This window comes from Trifolium pratense, linkage group LG1 (assembly GCF_020283565.1).
Source record: "Trifolium pratense cultivar HEN17-A07 linkage group LG1, ARS_RC_1.1, whole genome shotgun sequence".
Lineage (NCBI taxonomy): Eukaryota > Viridiplantae > Streptophyta > Magnoliopsida > Fabales > Fabaceae > Trifolium > Trifolium pratense.
This window is the reverse complement of record NC_060059.1, coordinates 178,265-192,857: the sequence shown is the minus strand read 5'-3', so window position 1 is coordinate 192,857 and position 14,593 is coordinate 178,265. Positions and strand designations below refer to the sequence as shown.

At 34.9% G+C, this 14,593-nt stretch overlaps 2 protein-coding genes across 3 annotated transcripts; both read right to left on the bottom strand.

Moving 5' to 3' along the window:
• Positions 1-760: 760 nt before the first annotated feature.
• Positions 761-8,615, bottom strand: LOC123923604. Its single transcript, XM_045976299.1, has 14 exons — positions 7,973-8,615; positions 7,741-7,879; positions 7,314-7,637; positions 7,119-7,240; positions 6,935-7,026; positions 6,084-6,189; positions 4,689-4,843; positions 3,965-4,092; positions 3,540-3,661; positions 2,130-2,227; positions 1,827-2,035; positions 1,590-1,670; positions 1,116-1,485; positions 761-1,025 (listed from the first exon to the last, which is right to left on the bottom strand). The coding sequence occupies exons 1-14, from the start codon at positions 8,258-8,260 to the stop codon at positions 950-952; spliced, it is 2,310 nt and encodes a 769-aa protein (XP_045832255.1). The 5' UTR covers positions 8,261-8,615; the 3' UTR covers positions 761-949.
• Positions 8,616-9,289: 674 nt separating this feature from the next.
• On the bottom strand, positions 9,290-12,431 carry LOC123923610 (transcription factor bHLH129). Of its 2 annotated transcripts, XR_006814450.1 has the most exons (7): positions 11,903-12,426; positions 11,347-11,675; positions 11,089-11,214; positions 10,946-11,011; positions 10,271-10,456; positions 9,864-9,932; positions 9,290-9,635 (listed from the first exon to the last, which is right to left on the bottom strand). XR_006814450.1 is itself a non-coding variant. In XM_045976310.1 (6 exons), exons 1-6 carry the CDS (start codon positions 12,276-12,278, stop codon positions 9,582-9,584), a joined length of 1,020 nt encoding a protein of 339 aa, XP_045832266.1. In that variant the 5' UTR covers positions 12,279-12,431; the 3' UTR covers positions 9,290-9,581. The 2 variants fall into 2 exon arrangements, 1 of the variants encoding a protein (XP_045832266.1); XM_045976310.1 differs by lacking the exon at positions 10,271-10,456 and having other exon boundaries at positions 11,903-12,431.
• Positions 12,432-14,593: the final 2,162 nt, after the last annotated feature.

The window sequence follows — 14,593 nt, the reverse complement described above, 5'->3', positions numbered from 1 at the left end:
CCCAACAATTTTCCACCGTCTATTCACCATTGCAGAAAAATCACCAATGTTATGAAATCAACATTAAAATTGAACATCAACTCAGAAAATAAACCAAACATTCTACTATCCTTCTCTACATTTTCCATAATAAATTCTTCAGATTAACATCATCTGCTCGTTTCTGTGAATTTTATGGGTAGATTCATGTGTTTTTTATAAAAATTAATCAAAACATACATCATTTCCTACCTATAAAAGGAAACACTACATAAACCATGAATGGGTATAAAACAATCTGACTTTGTTTGGACAGAAACCATGAATGGGTATAAAACACTCTTCTCCTTTTCCTACCAATTGAGTTTTTCTAAGATCCAATTAATTCCAACACTGTTGACGGAGGTGGCTGGGATTAGAAGAATCTGTAACAAATGAGAAGAATCGAGTAAACAATAATTTTACCCGAACAAGATTTGTGGCGAAGAAGGCAATCGAATAAGCAAGTGATGACTTGCGAGTCTCAACAAGAACAGAGAGAAAGTGGAGAGAGGGGGGGAGTTGTATAAGGTGTTGGTGGTACATTATAACATATGTGGAAACTCACGATCTGACGGTTTTAAAATGTGATGCACGGTGAGAGACCTACCAAGGTTAGAAACTCACGAGACTCACGAGACTGAGCCTTACAGTACTAGAAAAATGAAGAACATCTATCTATCTATAGATTAACAGAAGATGATATATTTTACATATGTATTATGAACATAGACACGTATGCTTTTCTTTAAATGATTATCTATCTACTCCTCATAGAAGAGCGAATTTGCCCAATCTCAGAAGGCTCGTTCCTTGCTATACATCTTGATCTCACCCATAAGAATCACAATACAAAGAATCCGGAGGAAAATATTTAATCTGGTTCATGTCACGTTCAGCACAAAGTAAGCATTATGTTGACCTAATAAGATCAGATTAAGCGACCTTCCATTACTTGATCTTTAGCAGTTAGATCTTTCAATATTTTTTTCAAGGCACTATGGCATCTGAAAGTATTCAATTGTCTTCTGTAAGAATATATCAATCATTTTTAGGTTTAAGAAATGAAGAAACAACCTGGTTATAATTTGGCGTACCTCCAAGGGAGATGATCAAGGAACATGGATGGTGAAACAATAATATCTTTGAAACTTTCTCTATTTGCCACATATGCTCTATAACATCTCCCTCTCTCCTGCATTCTCCAAGACATCTTAAAATCAGTTTGAGGTCTTTTCTGGTCTGGGACAATATGAATTATAAATCCTGGCAGATACATCTCTGGGGGATCATCAGCAGACTGATTTTCAGAAGTTGGAACAGAATCGATAAACTGAGACACAGGATCATCTCTTGATTGTACGTCTGTAGCAAAATTATTTGTAAATTCGGCATTATTAATTTCAACAATATGGTCCTTTGCCCTAGTATCAGCCCAGAGTGAAAACTCATCATGCTCATTGTTGCCTGCATTATAACCAAAATAAACAACATATACTATCACCACACGAACAATTTAAAATAATAAAATGTTTTGCAATCTGCACTCCCAAAAGGATGCATATATTCACCATGGTCAGCTGTAACAAGAAGATCCCTTTTAATAGCCTCAGTCCAGAGTGAAGCTTCTTCAACCGTATGTTTGTTGCTGCCTGTGGCATATAGGTGAAATCTTTTCAGATAAGGAACCTCTTACCAACCTAGTTTGATAAATGATGAAGTGATACACATGACTTTGATCACTAATAATAGTAACAATATTAATATGCACTGTTTAACATGCCTACTGACTTATTAAGATAAACAACCTTTATTATCAATGTCACGCTGTGCTTCATGCTCTGCCTCTTGATCATTTCTTTCATATTGGCTTATATATAGAAACCGACGAGCAAGTCTGAAAATTATGGCGCTGTCAGCTTTAGGATCTTGTGCCAGTGATTTGATTGCAGCCGCCCTTAGCCTCATAATGGATCCAATTGAAAGGCGGGATGAAAACTCATTTCCATATATAATGCTGCATCATTAACAACCAAAGGAAACAGCAAAAGAAGCTGAAAGTGTTGCCAAAGAGAATCAACCACGATCAAACTTTTCACTAGTAAAATTACCTTGTTATGAATGACGAACATGCATTAGCCACAACTAAATCCACACATGGGAGTGGCCCATATGAGTAAACATGTAGATTGGGGTATCGGTTATAAAGCTGTAGAAAAACTCGACAATTTATTTAAGAATAAAATCAAACATTTACAAAGATAATATAGCGAGTAAAAAACACGGCACATAAAATGCCAACCTTAAGAAAACTATAGGAAAAAAAAAGAAATAGATTTACAAGAAACAAACATGAAAATGATTTACTTCATCAACTAAGTGTGCACAGTAAAACTGAAAAGTCTTAATTTTCAGTGATATAATTGTTATCATTTTAAAATTTTAAGTGCTAAATGTATAAATTGGATATTAAAGGAATGGGATATGAATTATGATTTAGGCTCTGTTTGGGAACACAAATAAGCTAGCTCATAGCTTATAAGTTAAAAGCTCTGTTTGGTAACAATTTTTAAAAAAGGGCTTATAGCTTATTTTTCAAACGCTATTTCAAGTAGCCTATGGGCTTAAAGCTTATAATTTTTTCTTCCAATTTTACCTCTATCATCTTACTTGAAAAAAATTAAATATTAATTAAACATATTTTTTTTATGTCATTTCATACTTATAAGCTAGCTTATTCGCTATAAGCTAAAGGCTAGCTTATAAGTTATCCGCTATAAGCTAGCTTATCAGCTATCCGCTATTTTTTTACCAAACAGAGCCTTAATGGGTTTAAAAAATTATTGCAGCAGAGTTTATTAAATAACCTCCCATGTATGGACGTTTTCAGCATTTCTTCACTTCCAGTCTTGGCCAATAATTGTTTGAATAACTCTTACAGATAATAATACAAACAAATATAGTACTTATTTCACAAAAGTCTTTGGAAGTGAAGGGTACTTGGGGATCCTTCAATCCAATAGGAGAGCTATTTGAAATACATATCTAGACCAACAAGAACTAAATTAAGGGAAATCGTATATCTAATTTCCTTCTTATTTTTCAGGACAAATACACGAGCTGAACAGAAGCAACACTAGGCTTATTTTTACGTACTAATAACCTAAGTTAGATTTGTCTCTTTAGATTTCGGAAGGACTCGTTTCTTTGTCTCATTAGGATTAAGAGTTTAGTATTAATATAAATAAGGATTAGTGTTTTGTTGTTTGTAGCACGATTCAATGTATCTTTCAAAAGCAATATCAATGTAGTTTCCGTATACAATTTTTTTTTTCATTTACCAATAAGGAAACAACTAAGGAGAGAAGGAAACATGGAATATTTGTTTTACATATACAGTTTTTTTCAGAATAGACTTTCAATGAAGACATGGTTCTGTATGCAATCAAAACGGAAGATTATGCTTACTGAAGAAACAAATAGAAGGTAAATTCAGCCTTTAAAAGTTAGAAATGCCATACTTGCAGTCCAAGCAATGCAGCTATAGCACCCCCAAGTGAATGTCCAACGATGCGGATATTATACCCAAAGCATTCACAGCCAAATCCCAGTAATTTAGAAAGAAACCCATAGGATTCATTGTCTGTATTTCCATTTCGAAAATAAATTAATGTTAGAAAAGAAGTTTGTGCTATGTAAGAAACGCAAAATAAATAAATTAAATAATGGGAAAAATTATAATGTTATACGCAATCATGCAACCATTCAATATGGTGACAATTTAACTCCCACAATAACCAATTGTTTGTCATAGAAGGCAGGAAAAAAGCATTTTTATGCATAAAAAAAAAAAAAAAAAAGCAGGAAAAAAGAAGAAAAATTCATTTGACAAGATCACCTCTTTATATCAAAGTACTGAGTTCAAAGAACCATAAGCATTTCTTACCATGCTCTCCAGGGTTTCCTTCAATCTGCATAAAAAGCTCTCGTGCAGCCTCAACTATACCCGAATGCCCATAGTGGGGGAATGATGAAGCCACATTTTTGTGTATATCATAATGAATATGGTTGCAGCTGCAACGAGAAACTTAAAATATTGACACGAGAGACCAGAGTATTGCATTGGAACATGTAAAATACCTTTAAAGTTTGGGGCAAACAATTAATTATGTATCGGAACCAAAATTGTAAGATACACATGGTTCTAAAATATGTGACGTCATTTGCAGTTGCCCGTGGCTGACAAACATAGTTGATACTTGATAATCACATCATAATACGACATAATTTGAGCTCCTAGTTATGAGACCAACTGCAGAGTCATTTGAAAAGCATATTTCTGATTTCACTGCAACGCCACCAGAGAATATGCAGTTGTCCTAAAATATGTGATCCACTTATTTCAATGAAGATATGATGATGTTAACAACAAAGTTAAAAGCAATAGCTCCCTCTCCCCCTCTCGAGGAAAACCTTGCATGTGATTCTAATATACTCCATGTATTTCTCAGTTCGTATGGAGTAAACATATGGGCTCTTACAGTGTTTAAAACTTGTGTGAATTTATAAACAAATTAATTGGGGATTTTTGTCTTTTCACCTGCACCCTAAATATCGATTCATGTTTCAGAGTGTATTCAAAGTGTGAAAAGAAGGAGAATAAAAAATACTTCATCAAACCAGACAAGTCTTCTGCAGAAAGGGTGCATTCCTTGCATAATCCATCGGTTATTAGGTCCTCGGGGGTTTCGGTTCCACGTATAGCAATTACTACAGTTTGAAGCTGATGTAGAACCACAATAAAATATGCAGCTTCACACTTAACCTGGTATGGGTATAAGCCAAAAAAACAACCTTTATATTTGTCAACTCTGCAAGTAAAACATAAAAAACAAAAGAAAAACTAAAAATACAATCACAATATCATACATAAATCCTTTTCCCATTGATCCATTTTGCTAAAGTGAACAACTCACTTTAGAGTGTAAAGTGAGTATTGTCAAATGTTGATGCATAAATTAATGGTTTGTTGTAAATATAATTATATATTGTGCAAGTATTTGTATAGATTTTATTCGGCCTGTTAATTAGGCTTATTATGTATAGCATAGTCTATTTAAACACTTTAGTGATTGTACTCAAACACACTTTTGAAATAATATTCAATAAATTATTCCACAATTCTACAAGGTTAATGATATATACACATATTTAACTACTTGTGGGCGCTGCAATATCAAGAAATTGGATCACCCTAACTTTTTTCAATGACTTCATTCATAATTGCATCTTGTTTCAAGTGACCATGATCAGTCATCCATCGTATCATTTTCACCTCTGCAACGTTGATCTTAATTGTTGGCTCTTGATCAGTCAATATTCAGTCTCGTACATCGTAGGATTTATAAATGTGTGGTGAAATTTTCCTTTAAGCTTGAATTTTACTTTTTCGTCCTACCTGGATCCTATGGTTCACATCTTTCTCTATTTCCCCGTCATTCTATATATGATGGGCCTAAGATATTTAAATTGTCAGATCCATGGTAAGGTATGCTCTCTTCATTTCGTCACCTCTAAGCTATAATTTTGTTTCTCTCGCTAAACATGCATTCTATATATTTTGTTTTGCTTGTACTTGCACAAAAGTTATATGCTTCAAGGTTTGTCTCCATATGTCTATCTTTCCATTTATTTCCTCTCTTGATTGACAAACTAAGAGTCTCATCTGCAAAAAAAGAAAATGCAGAATGGTGTTGCCTGTTGGATCTGTTTACGTCCTATAGGACATATACGTTGATACTGTTGGCTAGTAAAATCTTCCTTGTTTCTTGTGAGTATGTTTTATTATTGAAGACGAGATTCATTCAACAAAATTCAAAAATAATGGTGTGATTGGTGTCAATGGCTTCTCAGCATTATGTTATTTATTAACCAGTATCCATATGTCCCTTTTCATCTTCATAAAACATAGATGTCTTTCCTACTCAATTTCACTTTTTTTCATTATGTATGGTAAGCCTTTGTCTCCTCATGTACAGCACATTTGGACATTTAAATTCTCTAACCTGGATTACTCTCCCATGTCTGAGTGCTTCTGGAGGCAAATTTGCATACTTTAGAAAGGCTGCAGCATGACCTCGCCACCAGTTATCACCATCCAAAACAGGTCGTCTAAGAAAATGAAATAGGTACATAAACATGTTGAAAATGAAATTCTTTAAATCCATGCATGTTGGAGAAAGATAGCGAGAAAGATGTAATCTAAAAATAGAGATAGAGAGACAGAGAGAGTGTAGAATCACAAAGATATATATCAGTATGACTAAGTGGTAAGATACATATGGCCTAAATATGGGCACAACTATTCAGATGTCATCTACAAAATTTATGAGCTCACTGACATTAATTTGATCATGTATAGTATATACAAAATGTGGACCTACTAAACTACTTTCATATGGTAGGTAGGGGATATAAGGTTGATTGCCTGGTGATTGGGGTGGGATAGTTAAGGAGTGAATTGAAAAGGAGGTTGGGGGGTTCTACCCCCGCCCACAACATAACACTAATATATACTAACCATTGTCATTCCGAAGAAGAAAAAAAATACTTTGATATGGTAAGTTTTGTTTCTTTTGATGAAAGACATATCAACAAAGTTAAGAAAAAAGCTACAGAGATAGGGAAAAGTGTCATTCTAACGAAACTGAGTGGAAAAGAATGAGTGGAGATCCCTCCAACCACATGACATATTTTGATAAGTAATATATTTTTCAAAGTCCAATGACAATTTCTATGTTACGAAGAACAAGAATCAAGGCCAAAAACATGAAATTTGAAAAGAAGATTTGAAGCTACTACGGATTAAGTTATATACACCGTAATTGATAAAGTTGAAAATTGAACAAATGACCACCTGTTGCGTGCCCAAGGAGACAAAACCCCTTGTCTGTAGAGCCATAAACAAGGAAATATGATAGGATTTCGTCCAACATCAAGCAGCGGACCCTGAATCATTGAATACAATATAAATGTTAAAAGTGAGTGGTAAAAATAAAAGAGGAACTTGGAATTAAGGTTTTAAGTTTTAAGAGAAATACAGTGTATGCAGCTTCAGCAAATTTATGAAGAGTTGCAGCCTCCCTAATACGCATCTCTGGTGCTTCCACGGATTCTTGACATGATTCTGAAGATTTTTCATTGATTTGGAGTAAAGCTAAAGCTGGAGAAGAAAAAAGTAGAATGTATTAGGGATGAAAAATTGGTTATATATAAGGTGTGGTGAAGAAGCATACCTGCCAAGAGTTCCATATGGCCGGTTCCAGAAGCACGATAAGCAACGAGGTCACCTAATAATCGTGCAACGGAATAGACTTGATCTTCTTCTTGAATTGAAGTCAAGTATTTGAAGCGGCCGAGACAGCACAAGGTCTCGCGTAAGCCGTTATCAAAAACCTCACTGTAATGGGATTTCCAAGCATTGTGATGGGATTCGTAGAAAGATCTCCATCTGAGAACATCAGAGCCAGTAAAGCACTGAGCAAGAGCAACGAAACAGAGGATGATGATGAAAAGAGTGAGTAACTTGTGGTTCCACCAGTCAGGGTTCCATCCCAATTCTGCATTATTATTATTAGAAGGTGAATGTGAGATGATAATAATGAATTAATCATAGAAGAAGAAGAAGAAGAAAGAGAAAGGGAAAGTGAGGAACTCACCAACCTAAAAGACAAGAAGTTGGAACAGTGTCTTTGGAGGAATAGTAAACTAAGTTGAGGACAAGGTAAGTAGCGCACACAAATTGAACAACTGTCAGCGCTAGGGTGCATCGGCTCCACCACAGCCATTTCTTATACTTAGCCTGTTGTTGTTATTTTTATTAAATGAAATTGTAATAACTTTGTAAGAATGAATGAATGAATGAAAGAAGAAAAAGAAGAATATACAAACATACCCGTCTTTTGAAGCGTAAAAGAAGGTGATCTGTGGTGGAAGAGGAGTCGTCGGAGTCTTGATGGAGGATGAGAGTGGCAGCAGACTGTTGGGCAACGGCGGTCTGAAGCATAGCAAGAATCCTAATAACGGCAGCAAAAGAAACGGAAACGAATGGGAGCAAGGAATGGAAATCGCAGAGGCGATAAGTGTGGAAAATGAGAAGGGAAGAAAGAATGAAAACGAATAAGTTGGAAACCCCCAAAACAATGCCGACACGTCTAATGTTTCTCACACCCAACTCTCCCATTGCATTCTTCTTCTTCTTCTTCCGAACATCAATCGAATCACAATTGCTTTGCTTTGCTTTCCTTTCCAATTATATTATTCTATTCTATCCGTCGTTCAACCCTGCCTGCCTGCCTGCTTTACAATTTCTCAAAATCCATCTTATGTTTAATCTCTGTCACTGTCATCTGCATATATAATAATAAATTCAATTTAGAGACCTACATATATATATATATATTTTATGAGCATATTTGAAAAAATTATAGGCATATCATTTGTGTCCAAAAGAGATTTTTAGGTATATCATATTTTCTTTTCAACTATTTGAAATTTTTTCTATATATTATTAAGAGATCTTTGTTTAAGAATCGTGTTGCTTAATGTGGTTTAGAAGGCTATTTCAATATTTTTATCGTTTTTTTTTGTTGACAAAGTCTTCTTTTTTGAAGATGTCCATCCGGATGATTTGACTCTCTCCACCTCATCTCGCAACAATTTCTCTTCATAGTTGATGTAAGGTTGCATCCTTGTGAGCAGTTTCTTCATGTCACGCGGCTCCTTCAACCCTAGCTTTTCCTTCAACATTGAGTTCGTCCTCAGGCCTATTTCAAAAATGTAGTATTTCAGTTTGTCATCGACTCCTTTTACTTCTACGGTGAAATGCTCGACGTACTCGCGCAAGATTTCCTTGTCTCCGTGGATGATGGTGCTGAGGGAGGCCACAGTCTTTGACTGACGCCTCCGTGCTGTAAAATGGAAAGTGAAATCTTCACACAGTGTTCTCCACAAATCATTCCGTAATTTATCACACTCATTAAAATCATGATAAGTGGAGTGTCCGGGATTCAAACTCTCACAAAATGCAATGTTCCTACCAAATGAACTAAGTTGACGGAAACAAAAATATTATTTTTCTACCATATACTCCAAACTCTTTCCGAAGATGTATAGCTAAAGAAAATAAAACTTAACAGGATTGTTTGTTTTATTCTGTTTCTAAAATCTAAACTTTTATTCTTCTGAATAAGTTGTATCCAAAAAAAAAGAAAAAAGAATAAGTTAAAGTTATCATTCATTCACAAATCACAACACACACGTACCCAAACAAGAAACAAACCAATTCAACAGAAAATCAACCTCTACTTTCAAATTCAAGTACAACTATCAAATGTTGAAAAGGAATAGATTTTTCTAGACTATGTTTACCACAGGTAGATTACAACGTAAATGTACAATTTCCTTCATTATTCGTTTTAAAGTCGGAAGGTACAAAAATCAGTTTCCATCAAAACCTTGATTTCTATGCACAGTGCCATAGAATCTCATAAAACATAATAAGTTTATGTACTTTGTTTGCATCCGCAAGTGCAATTCTCAAGATCTTCGTGAAGCTTCTGAAAAAGGGTGAAAAGAGGATGCAATCAATATCAACATTCAACAGACGTAGTATTAAGAATTACTTAATGCATACATTTTAAATTTTAACAGCAGTATGTACTAGCCTACCAAGGGAAATATCCTTATTCATATGAAGCTCTTTTTTAAAAACATTTGGGAATATACATAATACATATATATAAAAAATATTCTACAGAGTAGATGCAATGGTAAATTTTACGCACCTGAACTTGAGTTTGAAGACCTTTGATGTGTTGAACGGCCAAATCCAGCATGTCAGAATAACTTGTTTGCTACAGTGACATTTTGAAACAACATTAAGAAACCTATAATATGCAAACTGATTTGACATACATATTATTGACTGATCCTATATCCAAATTGATCATACTTATTGTAGAAAATATTTGAATTTCTGATCATGCTCTCATGGCATAAGCCATCTATCTACCTACTCTGTAATTACGAACTTATGTAACTTGAGTTTCATCCTGACTCTTGGTATAGACCAATTTGGCAATTCTTGCACATAAATCTTACTCTTACAATTAAACAACGAAAGCAAAAGTTAAAGGAAAAACACAATTCTAGTTATATATAATGCTTCGAGCTACAAGAAGATTGAGCATACACTGAAAATTTTGTATTTCATTGTAAAAAGCAAGCCTTGAGATCGTGAAACTTGACTTTTCTAAATTTCACCTTACTGACACCTCATTATTTATTTGGAAGGTCAACTTGAGTTGATGCTTTAGCGATTAGTAGTTCAAATAAGGACCGGTCGCTAGCTAGGCGGGATCAACTTAATAATCTGGGTCTGAAATATAGGATAAATTATACTTCAATGTCTTGAAAACATATACCCAGCTCGTTCTGTGAGAAATAAACATCTATTTCATTTTAACGTAAAAGAATCTTTTAATGGTAGTGAAATACCCTATCACTGAAATTATTCATTTTCCTACAACTTTTATTAGTGTTAATGGCAACTGATTTTGAATACTTTCCGGTCTAAAATTATTTGTTACTTTAGTATAATACCAAGACAAAATTCATTAACTTTTTCAAATAAATACTCTAGTTTAATTAAATAGATCACCTAACTATTTCACTACTACTACTACTTTCAACCATTCCATTTAATGTGTGCATTAGCATAAACAACTACTCATATAATGAGACGGAGGGAGTAATAGGAAATTAACCAAAAAATGAGGGTGGGTTAGGAAACATAATAAGTATCATGAAATGAATAATATATAGGTAAGGAAAGTTAGGAAGCAGGAGTAGGTAGCATGAGCAATACCTTATCCATATTAGGAACAAGGTCCTGCAATTTCTTCAACTTGCCACTTATTCTAGTTCTCCTCTCCTGCATACATGCAATTCAATAGAGTTGGTCTGAAATAGAAATAGAAATAGAAAGAAAAGGGTAGAATGAATAATTACCCGTTCAGCAATGCTACGAGGATGAGTGGCACAGCCACGCTTGGCACGGATTTTACAAGGGACGGAATCTTGGGGAATATTATGCATAAGCTTGTCCATTTCCAAAGAAGTTTGTGGGAGACTATACTGAAGATGATTGAGGAATTGAATTAATGAATGTGAATGTGAATGTGATGGATGAAGAAGAATTAATTAACACTAACTAACTAACTAAGTAACTAACTAACTAACTAACTAGTGTTTGAGAGAGGTAGGTACCTGAGTTTCGAGGGCAGTGAGGCAATGTAGAAGAAGATCGGGGTCGTCGTTGTCAGTTCTACTAGAACGCTTATTAGTATTGTTAGTTTGGGGAGCAGAAGAAGAAAATACTATGGAATTAGAATTATTGTTATTGTTATTATCAGGTCCACCCCAGGTACTAGTATTGTGCAATGATCCATTTCCTGATGCTGTTGCATAGTCAACAACATTTTCGGATATTCGAGAAAGGCATTCTTGTCCTCCTCCGCTGCCGCCTCCTCCTGTGAAACTCAACTCAGACTTCAACCTTGAGCCTCCATTTCCCCCCCTTGTGATTGTGAACCCCGCTGCAATGGGTTTGAATGTGATGAGATGAAGAATACTAGTAAATAGTAATAATGTATAGGTATGAGATTATTTATGGTATAATTAATCCAATACAATCCAATCCATTGACTTTGTCTGTGGCCTCCTAAATTAGAGTGGAAAGAAACTAAAACTATCGTCTAATTAATCCATATGTGTGATAATGCATAATAATAATAATAAATAAATGTTTGAGATGATACCATACCACTATTATTATGATTGAGAGTGGCTAGATGGTTTAGGAAGCCAGCTGGAGAGCTTTTTTGACGGAGCAACGCTGCCGATCCATCAAAGCCGTCGACGTAACCATTAGAAGATCTCTGTAGCTGATGCTGCTGCTGTTGTTGTTGATGTTGTTGGTTGGAGTCACCGGAGAAATAATGATGTCCTCCTCCTCCTCCTCCTCCCGTTCCAGGGAGAAGTCTCGATCCTCCTCCTATGATGGCATCAACGGTGCTGGCGAGGAGAGAACCGGGTGCGGAATCGTACCTGGTAAGTCCCGTTTGTTGGCTGATGGAGCTCTGCTGTTGCTGAGAGGAAGAGGATGAAGAAGAACCGGAAGACGAAGGAGGACGATACATGATGATGATGATGATGATTCGAGATTGAATAATCTAATCTAGTGGTATCTATCTCTCAAAATCTGTGTGCTATAGAGAGAGAGAGAGAGAGAGAGAGAGAAAGCGGAGACTAAAAGGAAGATGGAGGGAATGAGGCAGGATTAAATTAAATGAATAAATAAAAGAAGCAAGCAAGTTGATGCTAATGCTACCAAGTTGGGTGTGGGGTTGGGGGCTCTGTTTATTATTATTACTACTACAAAACAAAACAAGAAAGATATTAATATCAGATATTTCATATTTAGATTAGATCACAAAACCCACTTGTGTTGTGTATACTTTAATTAATTAAACCCCCAACTTGTTACGATCACGTGTGTGTCCCTTCTCTCTCTCTTTCTCTCTAAACATGCCCACCTTCACCGTATCTCCGTTTTTAAGTCCCCACCACGCTCCCCCATTTTCCAAACTACTACTACTACTACTATATGCTCCAACTATAATAAACAAACTTCACACTCACAATCTTTTTTTTTATTCTAAATTTATTTCCACATATACTTGTTAAGTACTCCCATGGATTTCACTGGCGGCTTTCTCTCCATCCAATCCATGTCATACCACTACTAATAGGACTCAAGGTGGTTTCTTGGGTACGTGTGTGTGTGTGTGTGTCTGTGTGTGTTTGGACTCATTCGTTTTGGACACTTCACCAATTTGGCCAGGTCAATGACTTGAGCTCAACTAATATCAAAGACATAAACCTAAGAGAACGTAATTAAGGAATGACGGGAACAAAATCATTCACACAAAATTTTAAGTTTCTGCTAAAAATCTAAACAATAATCAATTTATTTGAGTTTAGTATAAATCAAATCTGATTCTATTAGGAAAACATCTTGGAACATTACCATTTTATTTGAGTTGGTCTATTTCAACCATACTCCTTCTGGTGATCTGGTCTGATTTATAAGTAACTCTTTCTTTTCTTTTTTTTTTTAAAAAAAAATAAATAAAAAGCAACTCTTTCTATTTTCATACATAATATTAAAATATCCTTACTTTTTTTTGTCTGAAAAATTAGTTGCATAGACTAAAACATCCTTACATTTTTGTTGCGAATTAATTCAAATGTCATATCCTTGGTTAGTTGAATTAGTTGGTTAGTTAGTCAGCTAATAGGTTTGTTGGTTTGATACATAAGTAAGTTACTTGTGATAGAAGCAAGTATGAGAATTTTGTATATAAAAGCGCTTGTACATATTATTTTCTCAATCAAACAACTACTTTCACTATTATTCTCTCTTCTATTCGATTTTATGATCTCAGTTCTAACAAAGTGGTATCAGAGTAATTGTTGGTTCATTGAGTTTTCTTGCTATGTATTCAAAGTGTTTGATAATTGTACTGAGTTCCAACAATATTCCCACACATTTACAAAAATTGAAAAGTGACGATTGGGGTCGATGGAATTGGCATATGCAAGCGACCTTTGGCTTCCAAGAAGTGTTAGAAGTTATTCAAAATGGTGTTCCAACTATCGGAGGTGAAGCAACAAATGCACAAAGAACTACATATAGAGAAAACAAGAAGATTGGATGGTCACATATCTCATTCATCAGGGCATTGATGAGTCATGAGGTGAATTTTGACAAAAATTTATCTTGCACATCATCAAAGGATGCTTGGAACACATTATAGAGGTGTCACAAAAGTGGTGCAAAAGTGAAGAGAGCGAAGCTTCAAGCACAAGGGAGGCGATACCAGCATATTGAGATGGAAAAACAAAAAAAAGGTTGAAGATTTCTTCAACTGAGTTAGAGTAATTACCAATTTCATGGCACAAAATGGTGAGACAATTTCTAATCAACAATTGTGTGAAGAGATTCTAAGGTTTTTACCTACAAGATTCTTACATTGTGTGCACAATTTAAGAGACAAAAGATGTGGCAACAACGACTCCTTCAGATTTTTGTAGAATCGCTATAAAATAGTCTTTAAATTAATGAATGTCAAATTTATAACTTTTTTCTTTTTTTGACGTTGGACATTGAATTCACTGATTGTTAAAGAAGTAGAAATAAAAAAAAATAAAAGTCACTAGGTTTTGTCGATTAGCGAGGGGCTTGGGTAAGGTATTATGCATGAGGTATTAGGTTCGATTCTCGTCGACAACATTGTAAATAAAAAAAAAACTTAACTAGATAGCAAATTGCAAACTGAGTTCACATTATAAAATGTGAACCCCTTTTTTTATGATTTTTTTCATCTAGGGGGCGCAAATGATGGCTTTGAGTTAAAGATGCTGGGATCCTAGAAAGCAAGGTGATTAGTTT

Excerpts from the sequence above, each read along its gene's own strand:
- LOC123923604 (XM_045976299.1), bottom strand. The coding sequence starts at position 8,260 with ATGGGAGAGTTGGGTGTGAGAAACATTAGACGTGTCGGCATTGTTTTG. Across the intron at positions 1,671-1,826 it reads GCGTGACATTGATAATAAAG|GCAGCAACAAACATACGGTT; the intron begins GTTGTTTATCTT and ends TATATGCCACAG. Across the intron at positions 1,486-1,589 it reads TCTTGTTACAGCTGACCATG|GCAACAATGAGCATGATGAG; the intron begins GTGAATATATGC and ends GTTATAATGCAG.
- LOC123923610 (XM_045976310.1), bottom strand. The coding sequence starts at position 12,278 with ATGTATCGTCCTCCTTCGTCTTCCGGTTCTTCTTCATCCTCTTCCTCT. Across the intron at positions 11,215-11,346 it reads TCACTGCCCTCGAAACTCAG|TATAGTCTCCCACAAACTTC; the intron begins GTACCTACCTCT and ends AATCATCTTCAG. Across the intron at positions 11,012-11,088 it reads CTCGTAGCATTGCTGAACGG|GAGAGGAGAACTAGAATAAG; the intron begins GTAATTATTCAT and ends GCATGTATGCAG.